Source organism: Gymnodraco acuticeps, unplaced genomic scaffold, assembly GCF_902827175.1.
Source record: "Gymnodraco acuticeps unplaced genomic scaffold, fGymAcu1.1, whole genome shotgun sequence".
Classification (NCBI taxonomy): Eukaryota; Metazoa; Chordata; class Actinopteri; order Perciformes; family Bathydraconidae; genus Gymnodraco; species Gymnodraco acuticeps.
In genome coordinates, this window is record NW_022989872.1 from 135,357 (window position 1) to 147,664 (window position 12,308).

Sequence of the window (12,308 nt, forward strand, 5' to 3'; positions counted from 1 at the left end):
TTTTGAAAGCTTTTATTAGGTGCTTTTTTTTTTATGTGTTGAGAATAGTTATCTCCAATGTTTCGTATTTTTATTGTTGCTTGTGTTATCTGGAGTTGACTCAAACATTGGTGAAGCACCTTTAAAAAAAATGATAACTTAATGGCTATTAAGCCTGATGAATTAGGAGGAAAAAGCACACTCTTCTGTTTGTATTCATTAAACAAGGACATCTTGCAACTTTAGAGTATATTTGATTTGATTGACATGTTAAGTACAGTACAAGCACATCAGTATACATATAAACAACACTTTCCTGTCATGTTCTTAATTAACATCAGGACAGGAAACTTAAAATTCAGTATAAGATAGTAAAATATAACAAAGTAAACATTATTAAATTAATTATGTAGGTTTTGCCGTGAATTAAACCGTAAATAGTGGTAAAAGTGCTTAATAGTTTAATGATTGACTTATCTTTTCTATCATGAATAGTTCCAAACTGTACACAAACTTAAAGAATGATACTTAAAACAGTTGAATGAAAATATTTAACTTACATTTCCTGGAAAAGTGGTTTCAAAGCTAAAGAAAATAATAAAAGTTCAATACATTTTCTTCACCTCCTTTAAAATGCTTCCCTGAAGCTACCCGAGTGATATTTCCAAACCTCACGTGACATTTCTTGGCATCCTCTTATTCTATTACGCACGTTTTAAATCTTTGGTATGGCAGCAGGTTGAACAATATTGCACAACCGACTGACAGAATCTGTTATGGTGAACATGTTACATGCACACTGAATAAATCTAAGGAATGTGACTCCCTAGCAGCGGTGGATGGTCTCCGGCAGACTGTGGTGCCGGGTCTTGTTGGTCAGCGCTGCCTTTCGGGTCATGGTGGAGCAGCGGGTCAGGATCTCCTCTGTTTTGGGTCGAGCAGGCACCTGGGGAACGACTGATGATCTCCTAGAAACATTGGAGTTGCAGATTCAGACCTCTCGTCGCTGGTATAGGAGCCACGCCGGTCTAAGAGGCTGAGATCAATGTTGCGGTCGCTTTGCCGAGGCGATGCCAAAGGACTTCCTCTGTCTGCCAAGTTGGATGTGGATTCGAAGACTGAGACGCTGGTATCGGTGCACGTGTTGCTCATGCTTCGTGCTCGGGCTTCTTCTGCATCCCTCTCCATCTGCGTCCGGGTCTCAGAGAGGACGTCCAGGGATCGGGCCTTGTGGAGATGCCCTCTGAATTGAATTGCAGAATCACTTCGCAGACCAGTGCTATCGCTGGATCGACGTGAAGCCGGAGCCTCCCTGCTGGAGGCAGGGTTCAGGGTGGAGCTGTGCAGCTTCCTCTGCAGGCTGTAGAGGCCGGCCCGAGTGTTGTTATAGGGCTGAAGGTTCATGGAGGGGATGTAACCTGCCTTGCCATTGAATCTGGAGAGGATTGCAAAAGAAAGATAATTCATTACAACTTTTGCAAACTATAATAACATCCCGATCAAGTTGAGAGAACTTATTTATCAAATTGCACAAAACCCAATTTCTAACTCTTTGTATAGACAATAATAGGTTTGTGATGTGTTTGCTTGAAAAGACAATAAAAGAGCATTCATAAGTGCTTCAACCAGCCTTTTTTTAAATGTGCTCCGTGTTCCTATTCTCTATTGTTTGCAGTGCAGACAGATAAGATTCCATACCTGACGAGCCACCAGCCGTCGTGAGACTTCCTCAGCACCTCCACCGTGGAGCCGATGGGCACAGACACCTCGTCGTGCTGCTTCGTTGTGTAACTCCTCACGGCACAGTACAGGTCACCTAGTGGTCACAAAGAAGTTAACAAGATCAGAAATGTTGCAGTACAGTTAAAGACTAGAAGAGAATAGATGTATGTTAGCTTCCATTGGTCAAAGAGCACTCCCCAGTGGTGATTCTTTATTAAAACTTGGCATCATATTATAAAATATGTGCACCTGGCATGAATTTATTGGCACAGCAATGCCAGATTATATCAGAGCAATGTCAGGCTTGGATGGAATTTTAAGAAGTACTGTAGATACAATGTGTTCATTGTATCTATAAAATGCAAGGCGCTTTACAAAAATGAAAGACATTCAGACAAAGGCATTTAAAAACAGTCGTTAAAAAAAAGATAATAAAAGAAACATTAAAAGGAAAAAAATACATGAATAAAAAGTTACAGTGCAGTTTAAGATATGAATAGTTCACACAGAAGTTCCATTTTACTGATGCCTTTCTTTAAGGTTTCTCCGAACATGAGCTGTGTACGCTTGTATGGCACATACGTCCCGAGCAGCATACACAGAGAAAACCAGCCAGGACAAAGTCCCCAGACACCGATTCCCTGGGGTTACTAGCCCCAAATGTTCATTAACCAAAAACGAAACCGCTCAGTTTCAATTAAAAGCAGCGACAAAAAGATAAAAGCATGGACAAGTTTTTCCAAATCCTGCTGTGACATTAGTCTTTTAATCCTAGATATGTTCTTTAGGTGATAGTAGACTGATTTGGTAACTGTTTTAATGTGACTGTAAGATACATAAATGTAAAATAGCTTAAGTTACCCGAATTGTTAAACTTTGTAATGCTCAAATAAGTGATTAAACTGTCAAATTGGATGAAGAAATCATTAAACAAGAATAATGTACACTTTTTGTTCTTAGAATATGATTTCATGAAGTTTATTTTAAGCATTTTAGTATTCTAATTTTATTGCAATTTGCATTTAGTTGCATTGTTGAGTACAACTATAACATTTACTATATGTACATTTCAATGTTTTTCCATAAAGAATAAAGGAGTTATGTGTACTTGTTCAATGAGGTCATTTCTTGCTACATGCATTCCTGTACATTATAATTTGACTGAAAATAACACACACCTGCATTCTGGAATACAGAGTCTTCCTCATCCTCTCCGTCCAATAACTGCAGGTAGGGAGCAGGAAACCAAGCCAAACCCTTTGAGTCGTTCTCAACCAGCCACCAACCTGGAGAGGAAATACAACAACTTTTAAGCATCACAGAAATACAGAAAGAGTAGCTCAAGTTTGTTTTGCTGATTTCCAGTAGCCATCTACATGAAAGCTGAGGCACTGACCTGCAGGATCTTTGATCAGCACGTCCAGCTTCTCGCCCATAGCGACCTTAAACGGACGATTCTTGGTATCTTTTGTCTCGTATGCGGCCACGCAGGAGTAAGTCTGGGTGATAAACGGGTGAGTGACGCTGCCTGTAGGCTGGTGAGAAACTTCTCCTCCACCATCAGGCAGATCAGACATCAGGATCAGGATGCTGTGTGAGAGAGAAATCAGTCATTTAATAATCAAGAACTCATTTAAACTCTTGTAATTTGATCTGAAACTCTGGTGTGAGAACGGACCTGTTCTTGGTGAAGTCTGGCTGCAGGTCGTGATCTTTGGCCATGAAGAACTGAGTCACCTCTGGGGTCCGTGTCACACTTTGATCGCACTTCAGAACTTTCTCGCAGTAGCTCTCCAGGAACTTCATGCGTTGGATGGAGCGCTTGGATCCTTTCTTCTGGCTGCTCTTCCTGGCCTGTCCTGCAGAGAGGAGAGGAACATTTTTCAAGATTACCAGACTGTAAAGAGAGCGGCGTCTAGTCCAAACTGTAAATGTGTTCACCGATTCATGAAGGAAACAGTCATAGGGAAGGAAAACGCCCAAAGATTATTACCAGACAGGCTGAGAAATAAGATGAATTACTTATACAACATTTTTCTTGGAAAGTACAAAATGTAATATCCATCTAATTGCTTCAAACTAAGTTAAAACTGAAAAACAGAAGACATTAGACAATACTTCAGCTAAATGTTTGCAGTGTTCTAGTTGGCTTTTCCTCTAATTATCGTCTGCAAATGCACCATTTCTGTGTAAGGAGACCATTAAAATAGACCTTTTCTAACATACATTTGAACTATTCTTACCTCTAAATTTGGGGATCACTCTGTTATTTTTCTTGAAAATGTTCATGTTAGAGAATCTCTTCTTCAGCTGCCTCTGTTTGAAAGAAAAATAAACGTTTATTATTTCTACAAAATAAACACCAATCTAAGAACATGTGTGATTTATTTTGTTTTTGGGGACTTACATGGCATTTCCTGAACTCCTGGAAGGACCTGTAAATGATCACTTTAGTGTTGTCCGACCACAACACAGAAATCATGAACATCTGTGGAGAAATACAAATAATGAAGGATGAGGGATGACATTTTTTACACAAATACAGAAAATCACACAGTTAAATCTTCAGTTAAATCGCGCCTGTTGTGTTAACTCACCTTGAGTTTAGGAGTGTCCCTGTGCACGGCTCCAATAATGCGAGCACTGATTACAACGCATTGATCCCCAGCCATTGTGTGAAGTGTGTGTCTCAGCTCTGTGGATGAATAGCAGCTTTATGGTCTGCAGGTGAGCTGTTGCTACTGGATCACAGAGTCTGCAGCAGTACATATACCCTCCAAATAATGGAGTCAGAGGAAGACACACCTGAGGCACCTGTGTTTTCCTCCCTGTCGTTAGTTTCCCTGGTGTGTCTAATTGTCTGATTGTGTTCACCTGTTTCCCTTGTGTGTCTCCTGTGATCATCAGCCCCGCCCCTGATTGTTTTCACCTGTGTCTTGTTGTAGTGTGTTTAAAGGAGCCATTTTAACTGCTTTACTTGCCCAGATGTACTCTTCATGATCAGTGGTGTTTTTATATGTACAAAAGTGGTAGGACACAAAAAACATAGATGTCTATAAGCTTCTGCAGTGAGGTTCATGGCTGGTGAGGCACTGGCACTGACTCTTCAGGTTTACAAATATTATATTTTGACCTAAATCAAAATATAATATTATTTTCAAAAGCTTTTTTTGTCTGATGCTTCAATTAATTTTAAACATACAGTTCAACAAAAGGATACCCAAAAAATGTAATTTTATCATTTAAATATTGAATTGTTCTTTAAGTAAGATCCCATTTTCAATAAAATTGCAGTCTTACCTTGACTTGAAGATAAAGTCCATTTGCCTATCCCTCTGGACAAAAATCTCTATCACTTTTTTGTAAAAGTCCTCCTTATGTTCTCGTAGTTTCAAAAGTCTATCATAAATCTAATCTAATCAATAGATTTATGATTCGAAAATTATAAAAGTAGGGTAGACATGTGGATATTATCCGGCTGAACAAAACGTGCATTTATCTAACACGTTTGTTTCCCACAGATCTTATTTGGAGCTATTTTCTAAAATCCTATGGAGAAATCTCATTGCTTTTTTGTCGAGGGAAGCCATGCGCAGTTTACTTCCGGGTTTTAGGACGCGTCACTGCAACTCTCTCGTCTCCTCTTCACACACCACACTTTTCGCGGCACACGTACTTACAGCCAATCGGCTCTGAATGATGTGAGATGACGTATGGTGGGGATGGCAGCACTATGCCCCTATGGTCATTATTTTTTTGCTACACACATTAAATAGGAAAATATTCTGAGCATGCGCAGTGTAGTTTTTACAGTCACCATTGACTTAGACAGGGAGAGGGAGGGGCAGGATCGGGTTTTGTCCCACATGGCTCTAAACAGCTCAATAGGCACACACTGTAGACACTAATTAGAAGAACACCGACTAAAACAGCAATGTACAGATGATTAAACATGATCTTAAAATATATTTAATATATTTTTTTTTTTTTTGCATTTTTTTGTAATCATTATTTTTTACTTTCTGCTGACACTAGGTGGGGCTGTGCCCCACCTGCCCCTAATGACCAGTCGCCACTGTTCATGATAGTGTCTCTGTAATAATATCTTGTTTATGTTAAAGGGCTCTATTTTGCAATACCAAATGGATCAAAACCCACATGATTGTGTGATAGTATGAACAGAAATTTGACATTGACGTCCAACACAAATAGATTCCTTTCATGAGCAAAAATCATACATTTTTAGGTTGGCTTGTTCTTTATAAGCATCCAAACTTCGCATAAATATAAACCTACAAAAAACTTTAAGTCCGGGTGGATGGGCTCAAATAGGTAGATGAGTCTGAGCTGTAGACAGAAAACCAAGTGAATGTTTTACTTGCATAACTCACTGTTGTTAGCTGTCACAATAGGCTAGCCCACGTGTCAAACTCAAGACCCGAGGGCCAAATCAGGCTCTCAATCATTGCTAACCTTTTAGCAGAAATAGTTTTCTATCACCTCACATTCTACTTCTTGTTTAACTTATTTTAAGTGTTTCATGCTAAACGAACCCCCCTTTAGGAAATTGTAATCTGACCCCATGGTACCTTTTTACGGTGGCCCTGAAGTGCAAGACATCACAGCATTTCAGAAAACACAACAGCATTTCACAAAACGCTACAGCATTTCAGAAAACAATACAGCATTTCACAAAACACAACAGCATTTCACAAAACGCCACAGCATTTCACAAAACACAACAGCATTTCACAAAACACAACAGCATTTCACAAAACACAACAGCATTTCACAAAACGCCACAGCATTTCACAAAACACAACAGCATTTCACAAAACACAACAGAATTTCACAAAACACAACAGCATTTCAGAAAACACCACAGCATTTCACATTGGACGGAAAGCGTATTCCTTAGGGAGAACACTTCTTGTTTGTGATTGGACAGAGCCAGCCATAGAAGCACTGCTGTGATTGGTTGTTTTTGCTGCCAGTCAAGAAATGACGCTGCGTGATTGGCCCAACACATGAGCCGTTAGCACACACACTCAGAGCTCACAGCTCCTCATATCTGTTCAGAAACTGGACAAAAGTTAAACATATACAAAACACAGACTGTCTATGTCGTTTTGAATACAGTCGCTGCTTTATTTATGTCTGTATGACGTTGTTGTGAGTGTGGACGGAGCAGCTACAGGTTAGTTTAGCCTGATCGATCCGATTCCGATAGGATTTACATGGAGATCCGGCCCGCCCCCTCTCCAGCGTCTTGTTTGAATGACAGGAGTAAACACAAAATTAATGCTTTATTAATTCATGGTTTTTAAGGGGCTTATCTCCATGTGAATACTATGGTAGACCACCCAATATTCGCATCGCTCTAATCGCTCGAGTTTCACCGCGGCTGTCAGCTGTGTTTGCTCCTGTCATTCAAACAAGAGGCGCTGGGTAGGGGGCGGGGCGTATCTCCATGTAAATACTATGGGAGATACCAACTACAACAAAATGAACATATTTGACCGTGATTTAATTGTAATACACGTTTCAAAGTGATGCCGAAGTAACTACATACTGATAACGGTTAGTAAAAACCATGAATTAACGCTTTGACAAGTCTGCAGATAAGACGGCAGGTGAAAAGCTTTGAAAATGCGTGTTTTCTGAATGGAATCGGACCCATCAGGCTAAACTAACCTGTTGCTGCTCCGTCCACACTCACAACAACGTCATACAGACATAAATAAAAGCAGCGACTGTATTTGCCATGACACAGACAGTCTGTGGTTTGTACATGTTTAACTTGTGTCCAGTTTCTGAACAGATATGAGGAGCTGTGAGCTCTGAGTGTGTACTAACGGCTGATGTGTTGGGACATATTTCGCTGTCGGGTGTTGACCAATCACGAAGCGTCATTTCTTGACTGGCAGCAAAAACAACCAATCACAGCAGTGCTTCTCTGGCTGGCTCTGTCCAATCAATCACAAACAAGAAGTGTTCTCCCTAAAGGAATACCCTTTCCGTCCAATGTGAAATGCTGTGGTGTTTTCTGAAATGCTGTGGTGTTTTGCACTTCAGGGCCACCGTACCTTTTAGTATTCACCGAAAATATTCCTCTTTTTTTTTTTTTTAAATGCACATAGTTAAATTTACCTTGTCTTTCTAGGACTTTTTTGGTATCCTCCGTGAACCAGGGTCTTGAAACCAAAACTATTCCTCTTTTTTAAATGCAAATTAGTTAAGTTTACGTTGTCTTTTCTAGGACTTGTTTGGTGTCCTCCGCGAACCAGGGTCGATAGAGATAGAGACAATAGAGATATTTCGAAGCCAACACCCTAAAAACTAATCTAACACTAACTACTTAGGAGTACCGACAACATTAGTCTAAACATTGGTTTTAAATAGGTTAGACTATAGACATGACTAGACATGTCTATAGACATACACAAATTACAAGGAAAAATGGAGTTTGAAGTTAAATGCATTTCAGAAAAGAGTAACTTATTTAATGTAGTTAAGCTTTGTCATATTTGATTAACAATAAAAGTCCTGTTCTCTTTAACACTTGTCCACCATGTTTATGACATGAACTTGCCTTTAACTATTCAGATCTGTTGCCGGGAAGAATGATAACAGGCAATTTGGTGTTCAAATTTGGCATCAAAAGTGTGCATTATGTGAATTTACAGCAATACAGGATTGTTGGCTGGTTTCAGAGTTCCTGTTGTTTCAAACCAGCAGCTGAACAGAAACCCCTTTCAAAACACAGTTTAATGGAAATGATTTGGACAGTTTGGATCTGATCAGTAAATAATATGTATGTATGTGAGGATAGATCAGATACTGTGTCCATAGAGCAGCATCTAGTTATTAGAAATCTGTAAATGTGCATAGAAATAACCTTTTCCTTAAAAAATCTGTCATGATAAACTCCAACTAAGATGAGAAGTACTATAGTTTAGAAAAATAATGAAAACATAAATTGTAATAACGAATATGAATAGTATTATCTGCGAATAAGGATAATAATTATTTATTTTTTGCATGCAATGGGTTGTATTTCATTATGAAGAAATAGACAAATCGACATTGTTTTAACCATTAACCGATGTTGATACAGATAATACTGAGACCACAGGACCAGATGTAAAAAATACTTTTTTTGTTTGCATTCCTCAGGGTATCAACTAGGGATCCTCCGATCGCCAATTTTGGGGGCCGATCGCCGGAATCAGTATCGGCCTATACCGATCGCCGATCCGATCGAGTGGGCGGGGCCTAGGGATCTTCCATTTAAAGTGATGTTTAAAACTCAGTTAATGGGGCTCAGTTAATGGGGCTCATTCACTGGCGCTTCCACAAACAACAACCAACATAATGATTACATTCAAATGAAGTACATTATTCAAGTTTACATAACTTTGTGTAGCAGGATGAGCAGTAAATAGTCAGAGGGCCTCAGCTGCTGTGCGCAGTTCTCTGCTCAGTTCTCCGCGCACCCCCCGCAAGAGTGAGAGGTGACAAGGGGACCACGTCTGTAACCCGACACCGTTGCAATGAATCGACATCTGACCAATCACGGCTTTGATACGGCCATTAGTGCAGGTGAAGAGATGTCGGTGAAAACACAGTACGAGAGGGAAAAAAACAAAACATGAAGAAACTAGAGCATCACTCGAAGGTGGGTTATTGTATGAGTCAAATGTACAACTTTTGCCAATTGCCATATTAAAACATCAGCTGCTATTCACGACATGAAGAAGGCAGTCTCTGCATAGCATATAGGCTAATGGAGCTGCAGTTATTTCCAGCATTCTTTATTTACCATTCATTCAAGTATGTTATGCCTTTTATCTGCTAATGTACAGGTGGACGATAAACTGTCTGTCTAGTTGGCTTACATAACAGTTTAGAGCCTAAAAAACATGGAGCATTTTCCCCCCTTGTATTCATTTTTATGTCAATTTGCACATTTCATGGTGACGCTCAGCCTCTCCCCTTAACTCCTGCAGTCATCATCATGTCAACCATAACACAGAGAAATACTGATAGCAATGTGTGTGTAGTTGTTGATACATTGCTGACAGAGGGAACTACATTTGAATACAGATTTAAGAAATATCAGTTTTTGAGCATGTCATAAGCATGTTTTGTCTTGACTATATTATAATATAGTATTTATATTATTGAATTTATAATTATTAGTAGAAGTAGTTTATTTGCATTCATTATATTTTAATCTTTTTGAGGCTAGTATTTGGCAGGAAATGCAGACATTACAAGCACATTTACCATTTACCTCACTGTATAAAAAAGTAAATGTGTTGATAATAATAATAAACAGGAATTATATTTGCAAAGTAGCCTACCTTGTTTTCAAACATTTTTTTTCACTCCTGTCGGTTGGGGGGGGGGGGGGGGGGGGGCGCCTCGTCTCACAATGTCGCTTCGGGCCCCAAGTTGGCCAGGGGCGGCCCTGGAGCACATCAACCAACTTCTTGAGTCACAGATCATAAGAGAGAGTTGCAGCCCCTACGCATCCCCCATCGTGCTAGTAAAAAAGAAAGATGGCAGCCTGCGCATGTGCGTAGACTACAGGCAGCTGAACAGCAAAACCAGGAAATATGCTTTTCCTCTCCCTCGAATCGAAGAGTCCCTTGATGCGCTGACCGGTGCCCGCTGGTTTTCCACTATGGATTTAGCCAGTGGGTATAACCAGGTACCAGTTGCAGAAGCAGACCGGCCAAAAACGGCACCCCGTTTGGCCTCTTTGAGTGGAATCGGATGCCCTTTGGACTCTGCAATGCTCCTGGCACCTTCCAAAGATTGATGCAGCGGATCTTTGGGGACCAACAATGCCAATCTTTGCTTTTATACCTTGATGACATCGTGGTATTCTCTTCCACCGTGGATCAACATCTTGAGAGGTTGGAGGTCGTGCTGAGAAGGCTACAGCATGAGGGCTTAAAGCAGTGGTGGGGAACCTTTTTCCTCTCAAGGGCCATTTCAATTTTTCCAACATCCTCCGAGGGCCGTACAAATGATTGACCTCTACTTAAAAATACTAAAATCACAGCCCATTCATTCGGCCTTTCTTTCATGCTGTGCAAAGAAAAAGCAACCTCTTAATCCAGATATTTTACCATGACTCATGCATGCACGTGCACGGTTGTGGCATGACCACCCAAACAGAAATATATGGACACAAGATGTGTGCAAATGTATTTAGTTTCCTATCCATGTGATGTGAACATGATTTAAGTGGGGACCTAACCTCCAGTTCAGTTCAGGTTCAATCGTGTAAATATTTCCTGACTGGAGAACATTTCTGTGAAAGCTGGTCAATATCCTGGTCTCAGACACAGTATAATGACTTCACTAGCAAACATTAATTGAAAATAATTGTTTTAAAGCAGAAATCATTTGCATTTCCATTGTTTAAAATAATAGCGTTCCAAAATGCATATTATGGGGCGTTTCCAAAAACGGGCCCCGCACGGCTCAGCACGCTTAAAGCGTGCAGAGCCGTGCGGGGCCCGTTTTTGGTTGCGTTTCCACTTGGCCTAGTTTTGGCCCGGGGCTACTTTTTCACCTTTTTTCTGGCCCGACTAAATCGTGATTCTTGGGCCAGGAACAACCAGGCTGAGTCGGGCTGAGTATACCGTGAATGTACTTATTGTAAGTCGCTTTGGATAAAAGCGTCAGCTAAATGCAATGTAATATGCTAAACTAGAGAGAGAATCGCTGGCAAGGGGGCTACAACTACAACAAGATGAACATATTTGACCGTGATTTAATTGTAATACACGTTTCAAAATAATGCCGAAGTAACAACATACTGATACCGGTTAGTAAAAACCATGAATTAATGCTTTGACAAGTCTGCAGACAGACGGCAGGCGAAAAACCATTTTAAAATGCGTGTTTTCTAAATGTAGCTTGGCTAAGCTAACGTTATATGCTCCGACCGTCCACACTCACAACAACGGCCTATACAGACATAAATAAACCAGCGACTGTATTCGCCATGATACAGACAGTCTGTGGTTTGTACTTGTTTAACTTTTGTCTAGTTTCTGAACAGATATGAAGAGCTGTGAGCTCTGAGTGCTAAGAGCTAACGGCTGTGTTGTTTTTCTGGGGCTCTCATTGAAGATGACGTCACGGCTCCGCCTACACTGCGTTACTATAGTTACTGCCCCAGTTCCTAAACTGTAATGGAAGCGCAGCATTAAAATGAGCCGGGCCTAATAAGGCCTAACCAAACCGAGCGAGGCCTGCAGTGGAAACGCGCCATTAGATTCTATCTGCTCTCTAAAGTGTATTAAACTCTACATACTGTGTTTGATCTTGGTGACAGCCCTACACAGGGCCGCCCCTGGCCAATTTGGGGCCCCAAGCGACATTGTGAGATGAGGCCCCCCCCCCCCAACCGACAGGAGTGAAAAAAAAGTTTTGGAAACAAAGTAGGCTACTTTGCAAATATAATTCCTGTTTATTATTATTATCAACACAATTACTTTTGTATACAGTGAGGTAAATGGTAAATGTGCATGTATGTCGTTCAGTATGCGTTTACAGGTGAATACGTCTGCATTTCCTGCCAAATA

At 40.4% G+C, this 12,308-nt stretch overlaps 1 protein-coding gene across 1 annotated transcript; it reads right to left on the reverse strand.

The window, feature by feature from the left end:
• Positions 1-213: 213 nt before the first annotated feature.
• Positions 214-4,475, reverse strand: LOC117533522 (NADPH oxidase organizer 1-like). The gene is made up of 8 exons (XM_034197309.1): positions 4,299-4,475; positions 4,109-4,189; positions 3,945-4,017; positions 3,380-3,560; positions 3,098-3,291; positions 2,880-2,987; positions 1,678-1,795; positions 214-1,414 (listed from the first exon to the last, which is right to left on the reverse strand). Exons 1-8 carry the CDS (start codon positions 4,371-4,373, stop codon positions 892-894), a joined length of 1,353 nt encoding a protein of 450 aa, XP_034053200.1. The 5' UTR covers positions 4,374-4,475; the 3' UTR covers positions 214-891.
• Between the last annotated feature and the right edge of the window lie 7,833 nt (positions 4,476-12,308).